General features: G+C 63.1%; 1 protein-coding gene across 1 annotated transcript; it reads left to right on the top strand.

The window, feature by feature from the left end:
* Nucleotides 1–25,902, top strand: LOC119091367 (ras association domain-containing protein 1). The gene is made up of 9 exons (XM_037214122.1): nucleotides 1–82; nucleotides 460–642; nucleotides 949–1,063; nucleotides 12,675–12,814; nucleotides 18,709–18,816; nucleotides 22,983–23,170; nucleotides 24,113–24,228; nucleotides 24,677–24,795; nucleotides 25,188–25,902. The coding sequence occupies exons 1-9, from the start codon at nucleotides 62–64 to the stop codon at nucleotides 25,359–25,361; spliced, it is 1,164 nt and encodes a 387-aa protein (XP_037070017.1). The 5' UTR covers nucleotides 1–61; the 3' UTR covers nucleotides 25,362–25,902.
* Nucleotides 25,903–26,053: the final 151 nt, after the last annotated feature.

Raw genomic sequence — 26,053 nt, forward strand, 5'->3', positions numbered from 1 at the left:
GGCCGGCTCCGACGCCGCAGCCGCGGCACCCGCGCGGCCCTCGCCACCTGAGACCATCGAGATGGCCTCGTTCAGCTACCGGGTGAGAGGGCCCTTCCCGGCACAGGTGCTCGTTTAGGGCAGGTTCGGTGGTGACTTGTGCATGAATTGATGTTGGTGTAGCTTGATTCCAGTGGCTGGAAACATGGTGGGTTTAATTAAGACTTGCGGCAAATCTGCTTTGTGACTTCAAATGAACGTGACATTAAGGGTGAATCAAAGCTTGCCCCTGAATGACTCGTCCGCTGCGACGTGCATGACTATACCACGTAAGTGGGGAATGTGGTGTTGTTGACTGTGCCTAAGCTTTAGGTGCCTGTTTGCCTGCCACCGGTTGGCTGCTCTGGCTATGGCCTGGCGTGCCGCCCAGCCGTCGGGGCCGCGCTCTGCCGACGCATGAGGTGCACGCTTCTGTTGCAGGTAGCGCCGAGTAGTCCGCTGGTTGGTGGCGGCACCGCGCTCTGTCGCGTGGCGTCGGCACCAGTAGTTGGTAGCTTGACCGATAGAGGGCAGCAGTGGCGCGAGGTGTCTGACGCGGACAGCGGCGTGTGCGTGGACCGTGACTCGACGGTCGGATCCAACGGTGTGGTGCTCTGGGAAGAGGTTAGTGCGTGCGTCGGCAGATGCCTGCTGAGTGCCCTCACTCCTATGGCTGTGTGGCGTCAGTTCATTGCAATGACCATTTCACATGGAGCTGTCTACTACTTATTTCCGGGGCCTCATGTGGCGATAAGACAGCACATTCCACGTGCTGTCATACTGCCACATAAGGTGAGCTGTTGCGCACCTGCTTGTTCTTCCGCGAATCGAAACGCCAGTATCATTGTGGCGCCTCTCGTACACGGCTGGGCCGGCCGGCTGGCTTGGGCCCGTGCCGTGACTGTCCTGACGGCGGTCCGCTCGTCGCAGCTGGACGGCAGCGGCAGCGGCGAGGGCCACCGGTTCTCGCCGTCCGACCTGAGCCAGCCCAGCTGGTGCGACTGCTGCGGCGATCTGCTCTGGAGCGACGCCGTCGCCTGCCGCTGTGAGTACCGTTCCCGACCCGGTCGCGGACGCATGCGCCCCCGGCGCAGGTGACGCCGCTGCTTGCGAGGTGCCGCGAGGTGCCCCGCGGTCGGACGGGCTTTCCGCCGCCTGCAGGGCGCAGCGCACCGCGGGGTACCCTGCGAAGGTGGCCGCCGCTCGGTCGGTGCAGCGCACCGCGAGACGCCGGGCGCCCTTCGGATTGAACTCGGCTTCCTCCAGCGTGCGGCGTGATGCCGTGCATTGACAGCAGTCCATCCCTGGAGCGTGTCGCGGAGTATGCCACACAGGGCCTGAAGGAACGCCCACAGCTCGCCCAGCGCGGCGAGGCTCACCCGCGCGGCGCTGGACTCTACGGACCCTCTCCTCCGCCCTGGCGCACTGCGGCCCGTCCGCCCCAAGGAAGCCGTGCTCGGCCGCGCCAGTGCCGCCGCTCCGGCCACCACGCAAAGGCTTACGGCAGGCCGACTCCCACGCTCCGCTGCGTGCGGCCGGCGGCGCAGCGGCGATCGATGGCGGGCGCGCACTGCCGGCGGCACGTGGCACGGCCGTCCGTCCGGCCAGTGTTCGGCGCCGGCTGGTCCCGGCCGCCGCGTGCCGCCGAGCTCCAGTGCTCCCTGTGCTCACTGCGCTCAGGTGCTGTGGTGCTCCCCGCGCTGCGCTCTGCACTGCCGCCTGCGGTGCTCCCTCGCGGTGCCTGTGCGGGCTTCCTGCCGTACCTTTCCATGCAGATGTTCCCGATTTATTGACGTGAAAGGCGACGTCATCACTGTGCGTACGGTGGCTCCAAATGTATGAAAACCTTAGCCGTGCAGCAGTTTGGAATTTTATGATTTGATACAGAAAACGGCAGTCTGGTGCGAATTACATATTGCTCTTTGAGGTACCTTCTGTTCTGTCTGATGTAGTGGAATATGCTAGTTATTACTTTCCATGACACACGATTAGAACGAACCGTATTTGCAAATTTCAACGGAATATTGTGGTGTTTAGGCTAAATGTAATCAGCTGAAGTCAGCCGTCTATGTTGGCCAGACCTGCCCGCCGTCGCATCCAATTTTGTGCCTTCCAGCTGGCCTGATGTCTAGTGGTGCATGCCAGGTTCCAGGGAGGCTATTCGTGATGCTCTGGGCTGATGCCCGCCGGACTGGTGTGGCGCCTACTAGTCCGTTTCATGGGCGGTCCCCACGAGAGTCCGAGCTAAAGCTTGCCCAGTGTGGGGCCCAGGTAAGCCGCTGCCGATGCTCTGCAATCCACGCCGGGCTCCCGTGAACTAGCCTTGGGAAGGCTCGGAGATTGCACTATCTTACGGAGAAAACGGCTTCCTGGCGCCAGTTTGAGACTGGAATTCTCGGACGTCATATCGGCAGCGGTGTAGTCCTCGGAATCCTCGCGCCGGCTGCTGAGGAATGACCTGATGCTCGCTCTCCATGGGTCGATCTCGCTGTCCGGGAGTCCAGATCGGGCGCTCTGTACGGCGCGAACGACGTACACACGGCAGTAGGACGGACAGGGAGCGCCGGAACCCTCGCCGTCAGTGGAGCCAGACCGCGCTCGTGTGGGTCGGCGCCGGCACGGGCCGGTTCAGTGCTGCGCCGGCCGGCTGTCACCGCCGCTGCCAGTTACGGTGACCGGCGCTCATAGTTGCGTCGTGACTGACGCGGCTGGCGTCACGCTCGTCGTGGTCATAGCAGTGCGTCGATCGCACAGCTCACCAGCCACCCGGCGAAAGGGCCGGCTCGATACAGCTCACCAGTTACTGAGAGAAAGGGCCGATACAGCTCACCAGCCACCCGGCCAAAGGGCCGCCTCGATGTGGAGGGTTCGGCTGTTCCTACGGTATTGCTGGACACTTGTCTGATAGCAGTAAACTGACGCTGAATATTGGATGTTTTCGCAAAATTTTCGTACGATTACCTGTTAGGTGTCGTCACAAACTTCACGTCCGTTTCGGAGACGGGATCAATAGCGATAGCATGCGTCATAGCCTCTATGTTGTGGCGCATATGCTGAGTCAACATCGTCAAGACTTTGCTCCGTTCAAGTCGTGTACACCTTTTAAGTATTGTGTGCCCAAACGAACAACGTAACGAATAGTCTCTATTCTTGTCCCAAGTTTTAGCATCTCCCGCTGTGCCCTCCCTTGGGGGCCATCTAATTAACTTGTCCCGGGTTACCGTGTGGCCTTAGCACGCTATCCGTTGCGCCGGAGACAGCGGTTATTGGGTTACGTAACCGGGCGCGTCTGTTGTTGCGGTCTGGTCGGCCAGGTGATGCGTTTGATTGCTGGCAGTTGTCCTGCGCATATGCTGCCCTCCGACGCCCCCTGACGGTTGGGGCTGCACGGTGGGGAGCGGCTCGGCGGCGCCCGCGCAGGGGGAGGGACCATCGAGCCGAGCGTCGTCTCGGGGGTTTCAAAGGCGCAACTTTGAATAAGTTGCGTCTTTGCCATGACTTTCAGAGATTGCTTTCAGAAGCAGGCACGCCACATGCTCGAATGCATTGCGTGAGCTTGTGTGTGGACGCCCAGGCGCGCGACTGGCGCAGTTGTCACGAAAAGCGTCGTCTTGAAGTGAGTCATCCCTCATCAGCACGTGGCCCACCTCCTCTCCTTCTCCCAGCCTGAGTCCTGCGCTCTGCACGGCGGCCGGCGGCGCCGCGCGAAACGCCAACGTTAGCCGCCCCATTCCCGACAGCGGAGCGCGACCCACGACAGCGGACGAAGCCACCGGCCGCGCGGGCCGCGCGCTGTGATGGGTCTCCTGGAGAGCAGCTACGAGCCGGCCGAGGGCGGCGGCCGACCGCCGGGGCCGGCGCCACCCGCCGCCGCGTGGCCGTCGAAGCGCGCCGGCCGGCAGCGCTGGTCGGTGGCGCGCTGCCGCTCACGCAGCCTGCACCGGCGCCGCGTCGTCTCGATGCTGTGGGGCCCGCGGCCGCCGGAGCCGGCCGGCCGCAGCCGGTCGGCCGAGGGTGGCCGCGGCGCCGGGCCGCCAGCCGCCAGCGGCCCGGCGCGCTCCGCCCCGGCCACGCCCACCGTGCCCGGCGCTGATGCAGCACCGCCCGAGAGCGCGCCGCACGCACGCTACTGCCGCACGCTGCGCCGCCTGGCCGGCGACATCCGCGGCCTGCTGGAGAGCGATGACGGCGCCGGCGGCGGAGCGCCGCCCGAGGAGCGGGCCGGCGACGCAGGCGACGCGGCCCGGCCGGCGGAGGCTGCCGCGCGGCGAAGGGAACCGGCGGAGCTTGCGGAGGAGGCGTGCGCTGAGCCGACACCGAGCGCGGCCGACACGCCGCCTGACAGCCGCGGCGCCAGGCGCGCGTCGCCACGCGCCGAGTGCGTGCCGGCCGCGGGCGGCGCCGGCCTGGCCGCCCGCCAGCAGCTGCCGGGCCCGAAATACGGAGCGGCCGGCGGCGGCGCGCACGTGCCGTTGACGCAGCATTCGCCCGACCGGTGCCTGTTCGCCGACTCCGGTGACGATGTGCTGCGGATGCTGATGGACTGCGAGCCGCCGGCGGCGCCGACCGAGGCGCCGGCCGAGGCGGACCTGCCGGCGGACGACGCGGCCGGCGCCGGGAGCCCGCTGCCTCCACCGCGGCTCGACTCCTGCGCTGAGGACCTCGCCGCGGCGGCCCGGCCCGCCGCCGGCGCCGCTGAGGAAGTGTCGGATGTGCGTGGCCCGGCCGTGGGCGACCGCCTGGACCCGGCCGCGACCGGCGAGACGGATACGGTGCCGCCGCAGGACGCGGTGCCGGACGGATCTGAACTGGAGCCGGACGTGAACGTGGACGTGGCGTTTCCGCGCGCGGCGGACGTGGACGACGGCGGCCCGGTGTGTCTGCTGGCCGACGCGCACGCGCTCTGGCAGGACGGCGACGACAGCTGGGGCACTGTCAGAGCCGCGCCGTCGCACAACGGCAGCTCCGGTAAGTTCCGTGGAGGCCGCCCGACGCTGCTGCTCCGGCCGGGGCGCGGCTGCTCTCGGCTCAGGTGCTGAGAGGCTCCCTCTGCTCACCGTGGCGCCGGTCGACTTGCTGCGCATAGTGCGGTGGTTGGTTTGGTGATTGACAGCCGACCTGGCCGTCTGGATCCAGTTCTTGGCAGTGCTGCTTCTGATGTGGACTCTGGCATGACCCGGTGTCGCTCGACGTTGGCTCCGGGTGATCAGGCCGGTGTCGGGTGTGCCGCCTGGTCCCCGATACCAGCGAGGTCCACCCAGGGGCGCACCGGGTTTTGTGACTAGAGGACTTCCAGGATTGGCCACGCTGCGTTGCGGCGTGCTGGACATAGCGCACCTTCCTACAGGCACCACGGAACTTTCCCTCGAGGGCGAGCTGACTATCACGCCCTTGAAAACCCTCTATACTTTGGGGTCAATTACCAGAGCAAATGTCAGCATTGATTTGCCGAACAGCTGGTCTACACTGATAAACAAATAAGCCACGCCGTCATAAAACCTGACTGAATACCGTCGTGAAAACAGTTGCGGTCCGGGGGCAAGCCGGAATCGATCGCCGGATGGACGCCACGTCCAAAGCCAGGGCCGATTCGGCGGCGGCCGGGCCGATCTTTTGCCCGAGGCTCTGTGGTGACGTAACGATATCCCCGCCGAGGCTGGCTGGCCGTAGACAGGCATCGCTGTGATGCACGCCCGTGTGGCATACGATAGCCATGTGGATTGGCAGGGGCGCAGTCAGGATCTGCGAGAATGGAGGAGCAGTTTTTTTAGCGAGCTCAAGCTCCATTCAGGGTATTTACGCATTGCAAACCGACGACAGGTACATGCCTCATTGGGCAAGTATACTGGGCGGTGCAAGCAAGGTTTCTCATGCAAGGTGTCATTCAGGCTGCCGTAGAACTTTTACAAAGACGGCCTGACACGCGAGCACCCAGGTTGACCCTTGCAGACCACAGCGGAAGTGTAAAAATACGAAAATACGAGCCCGCAGCGATAGCCGTAAACACATGTCTTCTTCCCGGGAGACAAATAGATCAGCTAACCAGAATCGCCTGCGGGTAATGAGCACGCAACTATTTCCAAACATGGTCGGCTTTCAGCGGAGGTGTGGTGGGAAAGATAACAGAAGAGAATGTCCGACTGCGGTACAGTTTAGACATATAAATCCTCCCGTATGTACCGCCTTAGGTCCACTACAGACAAGAACGCGTTTTGCACATATCACTGCAGTCAAACGTTGGTGTGCATACACCGCTCAGGCGGCGAACAATTCAAATTTAGTAACAGAAAGCTTACAAGAGACGATGACGTTTTGGTCGAAGCTTCAATCCCGGGGTATGTTTGGCCACCTTTGTTGATTTTGTCTGTCTGGTGGCGTTTCATTTTTCATCCTTTGTCTTCGTGTTCGCGTGTGTTGATCTTCGTCGTTTCAGCTTCGCTTAAAGCTCTGGAAATATTTAGGTTCCAGCAGATTCTCCACGTGCCGTGGCGCATACTGTTCTAGCCTAGCTTTGCCGTTGGACCGAACTGATTCATTGGTGGTGTTTATATGTGTTGTGAACAGTTTGTGTTGTTCACAGGCTGACTGCATATTAGACACTAGATACATCTCACACACTAGCTGTTTCCCCTCCCACCGCCCAGCAACGTTGGTTGGTAGCGAGAACGGTGCTTGGATCTGCTACGGACAACTATTACTACTGTAGCGTACGGTAGTTGTACGTGGGTCTGTGCGCGTTGGTCGGAGCCGGTGTCGGCTTTGTCTTTGTGTGGGCGTTTTCCTGGCCTCTGCCAACCCTTCCCATCAATATCGACAAGGTATGGCAGGTCCTGGCATAGATCTTCTGGCTGTGTGCGATGCTAATGGCACGTTGCTAATATTTATTCGCGGCGTGTGTATACTCATCGGGAATAGGGCTAGGGAAACATTGCCGGAATTGGAGCCTGTGTGCCTCATTCTGTCTGCCCTGGGCACGACCATTCATAAAGCCTGCATCATTTTCCGTGTGACATCCTGTTACCAAAGGTATTGCCGGCCGTCAGGTCCGTTATGTAAACTCACTTATCATGGGACCTTTACCCCGAATTACGGAGAGCACTCCTACGTCACGGAAGGCTGTACCAGGAGATGGCTGTCGTAACTCAGAGAAAGTCGATTCGGTAAATGGGCTGTTTCCCGGGGGCGAGATTCTGTCGCCGCCTACGCCTGACGATCACGCTATCCAACAGTGCGCCTTCTCGGAGGGGAGGGTGGCACGGCACGGCCTCTTGTTTGCGTTCCTCGCTGGGGAGGCGCAGTTCGTTTTCTCCGCGTGTGGGCGGCCGACAGCCCGTGTCGCCAGCGGGGAGCGGCCTCTGACAGCCCTGTCCCCGATGAAGGGGGCAGCTGACAGCCGTGTTCGCCGTGAGGGAGAGAACTGACAGCCGTGTTCGCTGTGAGGGAGAGAACTGACAGCCGTGTTCGCCGCTGGGGAGAGAACTGACAATCTTGTTCGCCGCGGGGGGGGGGGAGAACTCACAAACGTGTCCTCCGGCGACAGAGAAGCGGCCGTCTTGCCTTTCCTCGGTGGGTGAAGGCAATGGCAATCGTCAGGCAATTTTCTCTAGTGTGGGCTGGGAGAGTCCACTGGCAGGTCTTCCTCCCCTCGGAGGATGCTGACGGTTTGTGTTCCCCGCCGGTGGCTGATAGCTGACTGCCCACGCCCCCGGTGCGAGCGATACCCGCCAGCCATCATCCGCGGGCGGGCGGCCGCAGCTGCGCCGGGCCTGCGTGATCAGCTGCAGCCATACAGGGCGTCCGTCCGTCCGTCCCCAGGCCCGTTCGTCCGGCGGCGGGCCGATCGATGACCATTACTCTGCTCCGTCAGCGGCGGCGGCGGCTCGAGGCGATGACGGACGGCCGCGGCGGCCGCAGACCCGCCGGCCGGCCGCAGACCCGTCGGCCGGCCCTCCCCGCCCCGGCCGCCGACACCGCCCACTGGCCGGGATACCGAGATCGGCCTGAGCGGTGGGCGGGGTCGGCTCGTCCGCGGCCCCCGCCCAGTCCCCTCCAGTAGGCGGTGGGGAGGGCCGAGACAGGGCGACGCACCGGCGGTCGTCGCTGGTGAGCGCTGACCGCCGAGCGGTGCTCCAACTTGTCTACTTACGACGGACGGATGGGCCCTATGGGTCATTGAATTCTGGGCCGAGACGTCTGCGCGGTGGTCTGTTGGATCGGCTGACATCTGCGGGCAGCTGTGCTGTGAATACCGATGGGAAGGCGGATGTTGAGAGGGGAAGATTTCCGTACCCTGAGTTAAGGAACCTGAGTGACCTATCTGTCCTTGGGACGGATCGGCGGGGTGCAGTCCCTTCAGCGAACCTGTGCAGCCGCATGTTGGATGCAGTCCCCCCAGCGGACCTCTGCCGCTGTCTGCGGGCGGCCAGGCCAGACGCCGCCGCCGCCGTCTGTTTGTCTGCGGGACGGCTGGGCTGGCAGCCGGGTCCGGTTGGCTCGTCGCCCGGCGTCGACATTCCTGGCCAGCGCCGTGGCGCGCCCAGTGTGGCGGGTGACCTCACGTCGTCGGCACCGCGGGCGATCGCCCCCGGCCCGACCACGCCCGCGCCGGCCGCCGGCCCGCCAGTGACCTCCGTGACCTCCGCCGGCGGCCGATCGACCCCGCCCGCGCCCCGCACCGCTTCCGGCGGAGCTAGCCCACCCGCCGCCGGCCGCACCCCCCTGCCGACCGGCGGAGCTAGGCCAACCTTCCGCGGCAGGTCTCGGTGCGGCCACCGGCCGGCGTCGAGCCGCGCGGCCGCGGCTTACCGGCGTGCCCTCCTGCGCTGCGCGTGCTGGCGGTCGCGATGCCCGTGCGGAGGAAGCTGCTGGGGCGCTCGCGCACTGGCGAGCTGCCCCTCCCGCGGAAGCTCAGCCGGTCCAAGAGTCTGCGAGAGCATAGCGAGCGGCCGCCGCCCGAGCCCAAGCTGTACAAGTCGCAGCTGATGGTCAAGTTCTCAAAGCCCAGCTTCTCCATCTACCTGGACTACTCGCCGCGTGACAAGTGCTTTCGGGTGGCGTACATCGTGGAGGGTGAGCTGGCGGCGCTTCGTCCGCCGTCCGGTGTCACGTTCCGACCCCCCCCCCCCCTGCCCCTCGTTCCCTCCTGGCCTCAGGAAGTCTGTCAGCTGGTACGGGGGCACCGGCGGCATGGAGGCGTAGTTGTCCAGGCCGGGGTCCTCTGACGTCACGGTTAGGGGGGTCCTTTGACGTCACGACCGCCAGCTGTCAGGTGCCGCCCGGCACGGCGGCTCGCTATCGACCGTGCCCTTTGATGACCCCCCCCCCCCCATCGTCCCCCTGGCCACGCGTCACCACCTCCTCACGGCGGGTGCTTTTTCGTCTGCTTGGGGGCGTACTCCGTGAGATCGCCCGTGAAAAGTAGCTTCCGAATGGTGGCACCTGACCCATCCTTGGTCACGTGGGGCTGCCGTGGTTTTGTTCGAGTACTGGGTGCGTTGCGTGACCCGGGTTGGTGTAACTGTCATACCCCTGGTCCGGCTGGAGGTCACGTGTTATGTATCCTGGGTCATCGCAGCGAATCCCCTTGGTCCGACTGGTGCCAGCCATTTATTGTCCTGGCCCCCGGGTCTGCGTGGCCAGTCCCCGCTGGTCTTGGTGGAGCATATATAAGTATTAACCGATCACTTCTTCGACAGCTACTGACATTGTGGCTTGGATGCTGTGATTGAAAGCCGGTATTCTTGGTGGCTCAGTGATTCGACATCAATCACAATCCGGGCCGTGCGACGACGGTATGAGAACCGCCGTGGAATCACGAGACAGAGCATGAGCAGACAGGGATGGGACGCCTCCCGATGATGCATATTGAGCATTTGGCGACCGCCGTAACGTGGAGAAGACGGCACGGCGCCGCGCGTGCTCCCAGTTCTTCTTTGCATCCTGCCCGAAACTCTTAATCCACCACCTGTAAAGACAGCCGCCGATTCTTGGTTGCCTCCAAGGGGCAAAAGCCAAGGCCTGAAAAGCCGGCATGTGTGCAGCCGGGCCAGTTTGCTTGGCCAAACCAACTCTCGGCGACCGTTGGCTTGACCGTAGCGGGCAGCCCGGCAGCGTCAGACGCGGGGGAGACTCTCCGCCCTCGCTCGTCGGTAGTCGGCAGCCTGGCAGCGTCAGATACGGGGAGACCCTCAGCCCTCGCTCGACCGTAGTCGGCAGCCTGGCAGCGTCAGATACGGGGAGACCGTCAGCCCTCGCTCGACCGTAGTCGGCAGCCTGGCAGCGTCAGACGCGGGGGAGACGCTCAGCCCTCGCTCGACCGGAGTCGGCAGCCTGGCAGCGTCAGACACGGGGGAGACGCTCAGCCCTCACTCGTCGGTAGTCGGCAGCCTGGCAGCGTCAGATACGGGGAGACCCTCAGCCCTCGCTCGACCGTAGCGGGCAGCCTGGTAGCGTCAGACGCGGAGGAGACTCTCCGCCCTCGCTCGACCGTAGTCGGCAGCCTGGCAGCGTCAGACGCGGTGGAGACGCTCAGCCCTCGCTCGTCGGTGGTCGGCAGCGGAGCGTTCCGCCCGTGATCAGCTACCCTGCTCGAGCTCCGCCCGAACTGTCCCTACAGCGCAGCACATCGTCCAAAGCGTGCGGTAACGACGGCAGCATCATGTCGATGATTAGAACGGCACTCTCCGTTGTGGGGCCACGCGGTCTTCATGCGAACAGTTGCGCCACGAATTGCGGGCTGCCCCCCGCCCGGCAAGCTGCGACGGGCGTGCCCCGTCGCCAGGGTGGTCATGTTTGTGATCCTAACAGTGACAGGCCCATGGCAATGCCCCCGTCGTTACGAAGCTTTGCGAACGCGTTGTACGTTCACAACTCATGTAATGTGTAACAAATCAACACGTGTTATGTCCCGAACAGTGCGGCTTCCGCCTCGGCCTCTCCCCAGAGGCGGCCCTGCGTGATGTTCTCATCCACGCTGCCATCAGCATGGGTAATGGTCACGTGACCCCGCTGGTCACAGCGGCCACCTCTGGGGCTTTTGACAGCGTCGAACACGGCCATCTGCCGGTGAAGCTGGGGTGGTGTGGGATCTACGGCGAGTGGTTTTGTGTACGGTTCAACGGACGAGCCCTAGTGACCACGGCGGCTACAGCGCTCACTCTGCCTCACACGGCCGGGCGCAGGGATTATCCGGGGTCCGGTACCATTCCGTCTGGTTACATGTGGTATGCTGCAACATATACCGCGTGGTGAGATCGTTAGGTGCGAGAACGACGCTCATTTTCTTGACACTGACCTAGCAGTAAACTTTTATGGACTTAAAACAGTTTGTCTCCACTCTGGTCCCCAGAACTCACTCAAGTGGTTTTCTCAGAACCATTAAAAACACAAAGCCATCAAGAAGTGGAATAATTAGTTCTAACCACGGCGCCAAAACACAACTTCATATTGTTCTGTGCTTTTCAGATACTCTGAAATCACCCCAGTTCAGTCGGTCGGGGTGCTGGGTGTCACCGTCCATGGGGCCGTGATGTTGGACAAATGCCTACGAAGGCGTCATGCGGCAATGTTTCTGTACATGGATCGCACTGGTCAGAATACGGCACCCTACGCCCGCTGGAAACCAGGCAGATGCTGGCGGGGCGTTAGCGTGTCGCCACAGAAAATATCGCATAATTGTCCTGGGATGTTGCACGATTATACACCTGAGGTGACTGCAGACATGCATAAACGGTACCCACACTGTCGCGGTCCTCGGAGACCGTGGTAAAGCGACCGAGACGGACCAAACTCAACTGGCTGCGGGTGGACCGAGCTCAACTGGCTGCGGGTGGAGGAGCCGCCCATGTACGGACCATGCAGCCCCTCCGGTGTGTCCCGCCGTTGCACAGGGGCAGCCGTCGACCGCCAGCCCCACAATCCACGCATGCGGACAGAGTTTGACAACGGCGCTCATTTCTGAGTCGTGCAACGCAAGCTCGGAATGGGTTGTTCGCGAATGGGAGATGTTGCCCTGGCTTGGATGTTCACCTGTTGGGATGTTCACATGGATGTTCTTGAGACCAGACTTACAGAAAACCGACAATATTTGTGTGATGACTGCAGCGTGTTCTGACCGGTTTCGTTTTCTTAGGGTTTGCTGTATTTGTGTGTCGCGTACTATTATCTGTCACTGACGTGAAACGCTGGAAAAAATGTGGGACGTTCCCGAAATATATGACTGATTGATTGATTACTGAACGGGTCGACTGATTGCTGGTTCGGTTGATTGATCGATTTATTGATGGATTGATTGATTCTGTGATCCAGTTGTGTCTGGTGTCTTTTCTGGTGTCTATGCATTTGTTATCTTGTGTCTCGTGTTTTTGTGCCGGATCAATGCCGCTCGTGGTTGCCAGCAGACGGCTGTAGCTCCTAATTGCATATTTATGTCAGAAGTGGCCAGTCCTCTTTTTTGCGAGCATTAAACGTAATGTTTAAGTTGATCCATGAGTTATGTTTCCTGAAAGAAGATCTGCACAAGTTGTTGTGTCCGTACGCCTTTATTCAGGAAGGTTGTTTGGACAGTTTGGGCAGAAATGGTGGTCATTAGTACGTATTGCGTATTCATCTGATCTGCCGCTCTAACGCTCCGTAACCTACGGCCCCTGTATTCGCAGACTGCAGCTACACGTGTCACCAGCGGTGTAGAGATGTCGTTACCCTGGACTGCCCTTCGGACACGTCCAGCGACCTGGACCTGTCGGAGGTCACTGATCCCAACCAGGACGAGGATCTGATCGAAGTGCAGACTTTAGTGGTAAGCCCGGCCGAGCTGCCACGCACCAGGAGCGCCGCCGGTCCGGACACGGCGGAATGTCGGAGCGCCGCCGTGTCCGGACACGGCGGAATGTCAGAGCGCCGCCGGTCCGGACACGGCGGAATGTCAGAGCGCCGCCGGCCCGGACACGGCGGAATGTGAGAGCGCCAGGCATGGTGACAGTAGTTGGATAACTGCTCGCTTCATTTAAAAGGTTTTTTTGTGTTCATTCTGTTCTCACATTGTTTATTTGGTTCCGTTTTTCGCTCTTGATATTGTCCATTTGCCGGTGAAATGACGGGGCCTACCGAAAATTGTTCATGAGATGCACACGTACAAAGTCCAGACATCTCCTGCTGGTTCGTACGACATCCGTTTGCCTGATAGCTGTTCAGTCCTCTGCAAAGTTTGGCCTGCATGTGGGCAAGTGACGGGCTGGTCGGTATCGATAGACCATTCGAACCCCGCTCACCCTTTGTTTGGGCATAGCCTTTCGAGTCTCCATGGGTGATTCTCTCAACGATCCTCAATGAAAGTGGTGAGTGGCGGGGAAATGTATGTTTCCACAAATATTAGAAGAGGCTGTGAATTTCTATAGATATGTGTCGTAAAATAATTTTTCGGCGAGCGGAATCCCTTTCTAATGCTGAAGGTGGCTTCTGCCCGCGCTCGTCGTCACGTGCGATCAAAGGGCCCTCGCCGCCACGAGGAAGAGCCAGGAGAAAAGCGGCATCGGAAATCTCCCGCCGAAGCGCATCAGACAAGTACATCTGAGCAATGGGAAATGTGAACTCTGACGGTTCAATGCATCTGACAATGTCTTATTGCAACGTTAGCGACCGCCCTGTTATCTGAAGAGCTAAGCATGCTACGACAGCGTAGCATGCTGCAGAATGCGGAATGCCGAAAATGCTATGGCGGCGCTGAATGGCTCTTGGGAAACTCGGTCGAATATGTACTAGACATCATGTGCACATGGGCACATGTGCACTGGACATCGGCAGATGTGACATGTGCTTTGTCATGCGAGGTCAAAGTGGTGAAGGCTATTGTTATCATGGCCCGCCCTGAACTAAACAAGCCACGTCCAGGCGGAATACAGTGTTGGAAAGGTTTTCCCAAGTTGTGAGTTATGTTCCATTAAATTTAGATAAGCGCTGTTTTTTTCATTTTTGAAGAAAATGTCACCGACATGACACCGAGAATCAGGACAGAAATCACAAACCGGTAGGGTCACAAATTCCTCATTTCACGTCACGTGTAAAAATGATGAAAACTGAAGTGCTCTAAATTTGACTAGCGTTTGTAAAAACGTCAGAACTTATTTCGTAAACGACCTCAGAGGCGGGGATCTACGGCTCGCTCGTAGAGCGAGGTTGAACGAATATCCTACGGTATAAAATGCAGTAATCACGCGACGCGCAACATCCCGTTGTCAAAACATTCCGTAGTGTGCTGAGCCACCAGCGTGTGGCGAGAAGTTCCTGAGCCACCTCCAGGGAACACGACGTCGTGGTCCCTCGCCCCTCCTCAAATTGCTCATCAGCGCCGCACGTATACGCTCCCGCCGCCGGATTTCCATGCTGGCCTCGCCGTGCGGCCGTTGAGTCTCGTTTAGCGCCGTGTCGGACTGCTAAGGCCGGGCCATTACGTATTCAGGGCCGGCCCGACTGGCATTGGGCTAACTCGGCGCCGACTTCATTTGTCCTCTAATGCCACCGTAATTGTGGTCGGCGGCCGGATAGCCCCGACCGTCCGGAATGTGTGTGTGTGGGTGTGGGTGTGGGTGTGGGTGTGGGTGGGTGCGTGCGTGCGTGCGTGCGTGCGTGCGTGCGTGTGGATGGCCTGTGTGTGTGTGTGTGTGTGTGTGTGTGTGTGTGTGTGTGTGTGTGTGTGTTGTGTGTGTGCGTGCGTGCGTGCGTGCGTGCGTGCGTGCGTGCGTGCGTGCGTGCGTGCGTGCGTGCGTGTGGATGGCCGTATTTGCGTATTGGGCGTCGGGGCTTTCTGCGTCTTGCCAACAGCGAATGCTTATCGTCCACGTGGGTATGCAGTGATCGGTGCTACGGCTTCTCGTATGGGGGGGGGGGGGGATTTGGCGGTCCGTTCCTCTTTTTCCGGCGGTGGATTTTCTCGGAGGTGCGACTGCGAATTGATGATTCGGGCCGGTTGGCCGTCGGCCTAGTTGGCGGCGCCGCGGCGACCGTCGGGTGGCGCCGGTCGTCTCTGCTGACGCGGACCGGCGCCGTCGACAGGCCGGGGTCGGGCACAGTCTGGACGGGGCCTGCTGCCGGGCGGCGCCGGTCGTCTCTGCTGACGCGGACCGGCGCCGTCGACAGGCCGGGGTCGGGCACAGTCTGGACAGGGCCGGCTGCCGGGCGGCGCCGGTCGTCTCTGCTGACGCGGACCGGCGCCGTTGACAGGCCGGGGTCGGGCGCAGTCTGGACGTGGCCGGCTGCCGGGCGGCGCCGGTCATCTCTGCTGACGCGGACCGGCGCCGTCGACAGGCCGGGGTCGGGCACAGTCTGGACGGGGCCGGCTGCCGGGCGGCGCCGGTCGTCTCTGCTGACGCGGACCGGCGCCGTTGACAGGCCGGGGTCGGGCGCAGTCTGGACGGGGCCGGCTGCCGGGCGGCGCCGGTCGTCTGTGCTGACTAGGACCGGCGCCGTCGACAGGCCGGGGTCGAGCGCAGTCTGGACAGGGCCGGTCGCCAGGCGGCGCCGCGTCTGTTCACTGTCCTAGGCGGACCGGGCGAGGATAGGTCTGCGGCCGTCACCGTCGTTGCGGCGCCTTATCATGTGGCGTCATGGTCACCCGACGTGACGGACCTATTGGGACTGTAATGGTGGCTGATCTGCTGGGACGTGGCTTCCCCGACGTATGCCTTATGGCCGTGGCGTTACTCGACCTTGCGCTGGTTGTGCTACGGTCGCCCCCGACCTTGATTGCGCCCCGACGTGATCATGAGTTAGTGTGATTGCGGCCTAATGTTATCGCGCCGGACGTCAGCCATATCGCCACATGAGTGTCTCCTGGTTACGGATACGAACGTGACCGGATTATACCGTGACCGTAATGGTGGCCTGAAGTGACGAGCCGGTCACATGCATGGCCCAGCGCGCCGTGCCTGGCGGGAGCCGCCGGTCGCCTGGCCGCCGGTCCTGCGCTCCGGCGCCTGGCCGGAGGCGGGGACGGGGCCACCGCTCAATGGTCTGCTCATTAGGGCGGGCCCGGCCTGGCGGGAGGCGGTCGTCCTCGTGACGAGCTGTCTGGAGCAGGTGGTGGCGGCGGCAGCCGGGTAGTTCGTCTCCCGCCTCATTCTGGCGGTGCAGGGCTGGGCAGCCTGCCGTCGGCGAGACAGGCCTGGTGTGAGACCGCTGCAGACGTCACTTGTCTCGTCCTGTAGGACTGCGGCAGACGTCAGATTCCCGGTCCTGTTAGACTGCGGCAGACGTCAGATTCCCGGTCCTGTTAGACTGCGGTAGATGTCAGTTTCCCGACGCTGTGAGACTGCGGCAGACGGCTCTCGATGCTGTGAAACTGCGGCAGACGGCGGCTCTCGATGCTGTGAGACTGCGGTAGACGGCTCCCGGTCCTATGAGACTGCGGCAGACGGCTCTCGATGCCGTGAGACTGCGGCAGACGGCTCTCGATGCTGTGAGACTGCGGCAGACGGCTCTCGATGCTGTGAGACCGCGGCAGACGGCTCTCGATGCTGTAAGACTGCGGCAGACGGCTTTCGATGCTGTGAGACTGCGGTAGACGGCTCCTGGTCCTGTGGGACTGCGGCAGACGGCTCCCGATGCTATGAGACTGCGGTAGACGGCTCTCGATGCTGTGAGACTGCGGTAGACGTCTCCCGGTCCTGTGGGACTGCGGCAGACGGCTCCCAATGCTGTGAGACTGCGGTGGACGGCTGTCGATGCTGTGTGACTGCGGCATATGGCTCTCGGTTCTGTGAGACCACCACAGACGTCAGTTGCCCGGTCCTGTGAGACTGCGGCAGACGGCTCCCGATGCTGTGAGACTGCGGCGGACGGCTCTCGGTCCTGTGAGACCACCACAGATTTCAGTTGCCCGGTCCTGTGAGACTGCGGCAGACGACTCCCGATGCTGCGAGACTGCGGCAAGCGGCTCCTGGTCCTGTGAGACTGGGGCAGGCGGCTCCTGGTCCTGTGAGACTGCGGCAGACGGCTCTCGATGCTGTGTGACTGCGGCAGACAGCTCTCGGTCCTGTGAGACCACCACAGACGTCAGTTGCCCGGTCCTGTGAGACTGCGGCAGACGGCTCCCAATGCTGTAAGACTGCGGCAAGCGGCCCTTGGTCCGGTGAGACTGCGGCAGAGGTTGGGTCCCACTCTCCTAGCCATTAGACCACTGAGCCCCACGTGCCGGTGGGCCGGCTTTGTGTGCGGCCGTTGGACCCGCGTGCGTCGGCGCGCGTCGGACCGAACCGACGCCGCCCTGATCCGGGATGGCAAGTGAGCGCGCGTGCTGGCGCGTGCCAGTGGTGGGTGGCTCCCAGAAGCCCGCCCTGTCCGCCGCCCACCGGCCAGACAAGGCAGCCGTGCTGGACACAAAGTCGCCCTCCGGGATCAATACTCGGCGCGTTGGGATGGTATTTTTCGGGTAGGAACGGGTGCGGCTGCCGGTGGCGCGGCCTCCGACGCTGCCTGCAGCAGTGTGGAATGAAAAATGCAACGGGAAAATGCCGAACCTGTCCTCTGGGACCGCGGCAGGCGGCGTTCAGCAGCTCGCCCACGTCACATCACGCTGCTCGTCTCTGGGAGAAGTTGACGTGCGCTGTCGCGCTGCGAAGCTCTGATTGCGACATTGGACCGGTCTCCCTCCACTATTGGCCATATGTCTCGGTGATTTGGTCTCTTTGTTCCTGCGCTTCTCCGCGCGCCACGCCCCGCGCGCCCTCGATGTTGCGTGGACCAAGCTGAACGGGCGGGCCGTCTCCGAGCGACGGGCGTCGTCCGCGCACGCGGCAGTCGTAACTCCGTGCGCCTCGCGTCCCGGCCGGCCCGCCCGTCATAAGATGGCGCTCGATGTCTCAACTTGAGAGGATGTCCCCTGGAATTGTGTTCCATCAGATGCGTCTCGCAGTTATGCCCCGCAATAACGGCGCGTTTGGGCCTAAACAGGGAATCTCTGGTGGGGAGCGGCGTTTAGGCTGGAGGGACGGCAGCGGATCGAGCCACTGGCTGCAGAATGGAGCACTTTGACACGAAATGAGCTGCCGTGGGCGTCTTGGCAAGATCGATGGCGCTGTACGAATGAGATGCTCTCACTCTCACCACGTATGCATTCGGCCAACTTCGTTTATGCCTTCTTTCCTCGAGTGAAACCAAACTTGATCATCGCCAGACACTTGCCGTGGGCATGAGATAACTCACTTGGCTCTGCGGGCCTTATTTCATCACCCAACGGAGTCAGCCTTGCATTAGAGCACGCTCCCAGGAAAAGACGCCGCTGTCTGCCTGCCACCGCCGGGGCCGGGCAGCTTCTGCCAGTGCCAGCTCCCTCGCCCCGTCTGCAATGAAAGCGGAATCGCAGATGATCACGGCCTAGTTCCCCGTGTGGAGTCCCAATCATTCCTCTCGGCGAGAGACGGTGCTGTGGCGTGACTTCGACGTCCAGCATAAACGTACCCATCCACGGCGTCAGGGCTCCACGGAATATGATCCGCAGAATATGTTATTCACTCAGCCATGCGGCCCGCGTGGAGGACCGGGACCGACCGGGAACAGCACCTAGCGCTCGCATGAGCCCGTCGCGTTCGTCCCTGACGCCGCCCGGCGCGTGCGCTGGTGGCGGGCGGCACAGCGGTGCACGCGTGTCTCCGTCGGGCCGCGGGCCTGCTGCCCCACTGACCGACTCCTCCGTTGCAGCGATGCGACAGCGCCGCCGTGGCCGAGGTGCGAGGCACGGACGCCGCCATCAAGGCCGGCATGATCGAGAAGTTCAACGCCACGTCGCAGGGGCTCTACATGACTCTGGTACGTGCTCGGTGTGTGGCCTGCGGCCGTCTGCGCGTTCCGCTCTCGGTCGTGTCAGTCGAGCTGGTCGTGAAGGATGCGCAGCACGGGTCGGCAAAGTGAGCCGACGCAACGACGCTGGAGCCTGGTCCTGGTCGATCTCCGACGGTCGCGCCCTCGCCGCGCCGTCACCCGCGAATCCCGCACCAGCAGCGTCCGGACGGCGGCGCTGCGTGCCGCCGGCGCCGGAACGCCCCGCCGCGGGGGGCCGGATGCGGATGCGGCGGCCGCCCAGGCTTCCGCAGCCGTCTCCGCTGGTCATTCGGCCTCGCGGCGTGGTCCGTACCGCCTGCCGTGTACCGCCCGAGGGTGACCCGTGGCTGAGGTCGTCGCCGGTCCGCGTCTCCGACGCTTGCAGGGCGCGCCCGCTGCCTGGACCCGTGCCCGTCCTGGACCCGTGCCCGTGCCCGTGCCCGTGCCCGTGCCCGCTGCCTGGACCCGTGCAGTGCTCTGAGACGCCTGCCGACCGTCCCCCGCCCGCTCCTGTCCCCGCCCTGTCCCCGCCCCGCGGTGTGTGAAGCGGCCAGCCTGTCCCGTTCCGCGATGGAGGACGAGGAGCAGCGGCGGGCGCGCCAGGCCAGCCAGCGGCGCCGCAAGTCGGAGCGCGAGCGGCGCCTCTCCATCGTCTCCATCAACGACGACGGTTCCGAAGACCTGGTGGTGCGCGACATCGAGTGGGTACGTTCGCTGCGGAGTCCGCCGCGGAGTCGCCGACTGGGACGGCGAACGGACCGCGGTCGCGCGGCCCGCCGCAGTCCGCTGCCTGGCGGGGCGACGGTCGCCGCCGCCGCCGTCTGTCCGGCTCGCCGCATCTCCTGCCGTCGGGCGCTGACGGCGGGCGCTCTCGTCCCCGCCCACTGTCCGCGTGGCGACGGTGACTGCGGTGCCGTCCGGGTGGGCCGGGGCGAGCGCGGACGCCGGGCGCTGCCGTCCCGCGCCGCTCCCCCGGGGCCTGATGGCTGCCTTCGGCCGTCGCCGCCGCCGCTCTCTGGGACCAACTTGGACGGGAGAGCGTCGCTGTTTGGACGGCGGCACCAAGTTGAGTCGTTGGGAGTGAGATACGACTGTGAGGAAGGAAGCGGAACTCCCCCTCCCCACTTCTCCCCTGGGGAGGGGAGGGGGCGGGCGAGAGCGAGCCTGGCATGCGTCCCTCGGGCAGGCAGCACGGTGTCCGGACCGGCCGGTGCTGTCCCTCTCTCCCCTCCGCTCCACAGTGTGGGCCGTCCGTCCGCGGCTGACGGCTGTCGCGGCCTCGGCGGACCTGGCCGAATGACGGCCACTCAGAGGCGCATCGAACGGGCGTCAGTCCCGTGGGAGCGGCGCCCCCGATGGCGGCCCGCCCGCCGCGGGAGCGTCGGCCTCCGACGGGGCAGGCGCGCCGAGCCGTTTGGCACGTGGTCTCAGGGTGTTTCTCTGCCAGCTTCTCCGTAGCTTTTTCCGTGATTTGCTTACCGTTCGGATGCCTCCCGCCAAGCCAATCAATTTATGAGTTGCTACGGGACGCCTCTACTGATATCAGTGAATTGCATGGCGTGCTGCGTTTTTTGGCGTTATGGCCCAGCTATTTTGGTATCATGCAATTCGATTTGCTTTGTATGTTGGAATGTTCCGCGAAGCATTTTCACATGTGCACAGAGTCTGCTTCCAGTCCCCGAGCACATGTTTTACTAGTTTCAGCGTCGGTTTATGGCTACGCTCTGCCTTGACCTCGGCTTGAGATTATTTGCATAGCCTCAATACGGTTCCAGCGCATGCAGTTCCATCAAATTCCGTTTACGACGTACGTGATGCTTTCGCGCAGTGCCCACGCTGCGCCGTTTCGCTGGCCCGTTGGTAGCATTGGCGTGGCGTCGGCCGGTCCAGCCACGGCAGCGGCCTGTCGTCGGCGTCGTCGCCAGGTTGCCCCCGTACCGGAGGAGTTACTGGGACGCTGCCGCCCTAAGCCGAGGTCGTTCGCGCGGCGCCGGCGGCGTCACCGGGAAGGGGACGCGGCGGCAGTGGGCGGGTGCGGGGGCCGGACAGCGGGGGCGCCCGCCGCCGGACGCGGTGGCTGTACGTGACCCGAGACCCGGGAGCCGGCGGACGGCGGTGGCTTTACGTGACCCGGGACCCGGGAGCGGGCGGCCGGCGGTGGCGACGCGCGGCCATTGATTTGGGCCCGCGGGCCATGTTTGTATCAGCGGCTACCGGAGCGGCGGCGGCCGCGTGCATAATTCAGCGGCCGAGTGGCATCGATTGTCGCCGGCCGGCCGGGCGAGGTCAGCTGATGTCACGCCCCTCCCCTTCCCGTGATGACGCCCGGCTGACCTCCGGCCGCGCCGTCAGCTGACGCGCCTCGCAGCCTTCCGCCGGCCGAGCTGCCAGCGGCGCTCGCCGACGCCCTCAGTGGGAGAGATACCTGTTGCCGGCGCTGGGCAGCCACTCCGCCGCACCATCGGCTGGGGATCGGCGCCCGCCGGCCTCCTCCCCGCCGCCATGATCTGGCTGTGCCGGCCGGACGACGTGTTAAGCTAGCTCCGTGAAGGCTGGGTCCGGCGCGCACGCAGACGTTGGCGCTCGCGGAGCCGCTCAGAGTCGATTTACGGGCGGCGCGGCGCGGCTCGGGGGGTTTTATTGGTGCGTTGTATCCGGAAGATCCGCCGGGCGGCCGTTTCGTTGTGAGGAGCGCCGCGCGGTCGGGAGTTTGTGATCCGAGTGGGGAACGGCTGCAGCGCCAGGACCTACGCACTGCGTGAGCCGCTTAAGCCTGCGCTCCCCCCCCCCCCCCCCTCCACCGTTGAGCCGGGCTTACCGCGCGTCTCTAAGCAAAGTTTAGTGGGCTCCGGTCGCCCAGGCTAAGAGCACAGCGGGGAGCGAGGTTTGTTGCGCAGCGGGCAGGGAGGTTTGTGGTACAGGGGGCGGGGCGGGGCATGGATAAGTGCGCATTGCGGAGCGGGGCGGGGCGTGCTGTGTGGGTGCGGACCGGGATCACGTTCAGTGGGGTGTAGCGCGTGGGTGCGGACCGGGGTCACGTTCAGTGGGGTGTAGCGCGTGGGTGCGGACCGGGATCACCTTCAGTGGGGTGTAGCGCGTGGGTGCGGACCGGGGTCACATTCAGTGGGGTGTGGCGCGTGGGTGCCGACCGGGGTCGCGTTCAGTGGGGTGTAGCGCGTGGGTGCGGACCGGGGTCACGTTCGGTGGGGTGTAGCGCGCGGGTGCGGACCGGGATCACCTTCAGTAGGGTGTAGCGCGTGGGTGCGGACCGGGATCACGTTCAGTGGGGTGTGGCACGTGGCGCCGGCGTTCGTAACGGTCGAACGGTTCGTAGCGCCGTAACGTTTGCCCAGTAACGAACTAGGCCAGACCTCCAACGCAGAGTCGGCCTGGTCGTGAGTAAGAACCTGGCCGGGGCTTACATTGGGGCGGGTGAGGCCTCTAACGCAGGGCGAGGTTCAGCCCTTGCGAGCAGCCGGGTTGGCCGGTCAGCGGTGGCGAGCTCCAGCGCGGACCGCGCGGCGGCGCTGGGGACGGCGCCACAGTCGGCGGGGGCGCCGGAAGGAGGCCGATAGCGGCCGTTGTCTCCGGATGTGAGGACCTCGGCCGCATCTCCGCGGCGGCGGCCAGGGGGAGGTGGCGGGGGTGGGAGGCCGCCGCTGTGTTGTGCTGTAACGACGCTAGTGCCGAGTTGGATATGGGCCAGCAGTGGCCGGATGGCCAGATGTGACTGTGCCGTTGTGTGCCCTTGCCGGCTAATGTCACCGTTGCTGCAGGCGCCGTGTCATAACTCTCGTTTGAAAATCACGGCGATGAACTTGTTTTCTCGCGGAAGTCCGATTTCCGTGCGACGAAATGGTGCCAGGCAAGATGGGCCGTGGAAAAGTTCAAAATAGCGAAGTATTTTATGTTGAGCTGTCACATATCAAATGCTTTATGGCGCGTGATAAATACTCCTGGCGGCGACTCCCCCATAAGCGCGCGGCCATGCGTGAATTCATCTGGATTGGCCCATGTTCCGAGTCGTAAAGATCGAACGCAGTCATCGTCAGCGTCCCTAACGAAGCCGCACCGTCGCCGCGCCGTGCGGTGCAGTGTCAGGGCAGGCGCGCCCGTGCCGCGGCGGTCGTACTGACCCTCAGCCGCCCTTCCAGTCCGACGACGGCACCTCCTTCCACGGCTTCGTCCGCGTGCACATGAACCTGTTCCGGCCGATCAATATCGTGGCCGGCACGCGGCCGCCGTCCATCTACGACGTGCTGCAGCCGGAGCAGACGCTGGAGCGCACGCTGGCCTCGTTCTACCTGCCGCGCGACACCGTCAAAGCTCTGCACATTGACAAGTGAGTGGCGGCCGCCCGGCTGCGGCGGCGGCCGTCTCCCGCGCGCACTGCCGGCCGCCGCAGCGTGTATTTCCGGGCCCGATCAATGGCATGGCATGCTTGTTATCGGCGCCGTCTCCTGGCTGCTGGCGCCGCGGCGCCCGAGGTGCTGGGTCAGCAGCGCCGCGGCTGGGGCGACGCCGGTCTGTCACGCCGGCGCCGGGGAAGGGTGTGAGGCTCCCGGGGCAGAGGACGGCCGGGTGCCGGCTGGTGGGTGGGGCGCACGTGACGGCACCTGATGGAGAGGAAGGCTGGGTGACTGATGGACGGTCACGTAGGCATGTCGGATATTCATGATGCGTTTGGTATGCATTTTTTCATGTAGAACGGGTCGTACCATTGTTTTTGTGAAATGACTTGGCAGGTTACTTCCAGGAATGACATTGCTTTCAGAGTGCGCAATAAGCACGATGTGCTAATGATACTCAGAATACCCCACCATCCGTCCAGTGTCAGTGCGTCTAATAACACGGATAATAGCGTATCCGGCCTTCTTGAAAAGGCAGAATCGCAAGACTCTGTTCATGCCGGAGAACACCACAGCACGAGCGTCACATGTGTTCATGCCGGAGAACACCACAGCACGAGCGTCACATGTGTTCATGCCAGAGAACACCGCAGCACGAGCGCCACATGTGTTCATGCCGGAGAACATCACAGCACGAGCGTCACGTGTGTTCATACCGGAGAACACCACAGCACGAGCGTCACGTGTGTTCATACTGGAGAACACCACAGCACGAGCGTCACGTGTGTTCATACCGGAGAACACCACAGCACGAGCGTCACATGTGCTCATACCGGAGAACACCACAGCACGAGCGTCACGTGTCAGGCCCATGCGGCCAGACCGGGCCATATGGTTTGAAGGCGGATGTTGACCCCGCCGAGTCTCCCTTCCAGCGACACCACTGTGCATGAAGTCATATCGTCACTATTGAAGAAGTTCAAAATCGTGGACGACCCCCGGAAGTTCGCCCTGTATGAACGGTTCACCGAGCAGGGCGAGTCGACCAAAGGTACGACATCAGCAGCCGGATACGAGGGGCACCTCAGCGTGGTCGCGTTGTGTGAGGGCTGGCCTCCCGCTGGTCAGTGTGCTCCGATAAGGTGCGGCGATGTTTCGGTGTGGTGCCTCGTGCATGTGGTGTGTTGATTCAGTTCCTTGTAATCCCGTTGTGACAGCGGCAGCCATGCTGGTGTCATGTTTCGTCCGTTTCTCCTCCATTTAAGACACGATTTGTGTTGCCTGATGTGTGTGTACACCATCCACAACGACCGATGTGGCATCAGCTATTGCTCGGCGCCAGGTAGCGAGCGGCTGAAAGGAAACAGCGCCCTCCCGCCGCCGCCGCGCCACCCCTGACTCCGCCCCTGGCTAGCGGTGCCTTTAGCGGCTAGCGGCGCGTCCGCGACCGGGCCGCCGCGTGCCCCTGTTACTGACGGTGGCCGCCGGCCCGTCCCCAGTCAAGATGCGCCGCCTGGCCGACTCGGAGCGCCCCCTGGAGCTGGCGCTCACCTGGAGCCACAACGGCGTCGTCAACAAGAAGTTCGTGCTGCAGGAGAACGACACGGGCGACATCCTGGTGCGTATCGTCGGAGCGCACGCGCCGGCCGCTGGTCCGTGATGACTCGCAGGAATGCTGAGCCGTCGCGCCGAAACTCGCGGCTGTTGAACGTTAATGGCGCCTGGACGTGATGTATCGGGCAGCCTCTACCCCGGGGCCCCACAGTGGTGGACCGGACAGCCTCTACCCAGGGACCCACCGCGGCTGGGCCCGGCGAGTGACGACCGGTGTCAGTGTATTACAAGAATTGGCCACTGAATGGGGTATATTAGATTATGCCGTATATTCTGATGAGCCGTGGTGTGATTTTAAAAATGTCGAGATTTTGTGAGGGGAAAAAGCGTTGGTCTATGGTCATGCCACCATCCAAATGGCATGGAACTAAGCCGTGTTATTGTACGCGATTCCAGTGGGACAACTTCACGCTCCCGGAGCTGAACAACTTCCTGTTGATGCTCAACAAGGAGGAGGACGAGTACAAGCGGCGGGTGCGGCAGAAGTACGCCGAGATGAAGCGACGCATCGACGAGCAGATGGAGCAGCTGAAGCGGGGCGTCCCGAATCACGTGCCCGACAGCACATAGGTGCCATCTGCCCCGATCTAGCTACTGTCGGCGCTGGTGCGCTCGAGGCCGGCCGGTAAGGGCGGATCTCCAGGCTGGCAGCCGAGCGGGCGGCGCCGGGCCGCCGCGCCCCGGCCCGCGGAGGCCGCGCGCCGAGTACCTCTGTTGTAGCGATAGGCCTTACCCTGTGCCTGCCCCGTCCGTGCCGCGGCCACCTCTCGCGTATAAACACGTCTTTCACACGCGTTCGCGTCGGCGCAGCGCCTGTTGTACCTCATGTCTCGCGGCGGCTGGCCGCGGTGGCGTGGAGGAAGTGTTCCTTCTCCCCAGCGCGGGCTTTGGCCGACCCTGTGCGGGAGGGCGCACCGGCGGCCACCAGGGTCGTCCTTCAGCGCGGGCGCCGCCGTCCTGGCCTCCGCCGCGGCGCGCCCGTCTGTCTGTCTGTTACATTGTTAACGGCGGGGCGCTGTGTAACGCGCCGGCGCCCCCGGCCGGCCGCTCCTGGCGGCTCAGCTCCGGCTCCGGCTCCAGGGCGACATAGTGATACAATACATGTGATTTGTAGAGGCGTCGTGTGTAGTGGCGGCAGAGCTGTGCCGGTCCGTGAGCGGAGGTAGCGGCGACCTGGGCGCCGACCCCACATGAAGTTGTGTGGCCCGCGGTGTGCGCCATAAGAGCATTCAGCAGGGCGTCCGGGATCATCCAGCTAAGAC

The sequence above is a fragment of the Pollicipes pollicipes genome, unplaced genomic scaffold (genome assembly GCF_011947565.3).
Source record: "Pollicipes pollicipes isolate AB1234 unplaced genomic scaffold, Ppol_2.1 Scaffold_3447;HRSCAF=4054_pilon_pilon_pilon, whole genome shotgun sequence".
Taxonomy (NCBI): domain Eukaryota; kingdom Metazoa; phylum Arthropoda; class Thecostraca; order Pollicipedomorpha; family Pollicipedidae; genus Pollicipes; species Pollicipes pollicipes.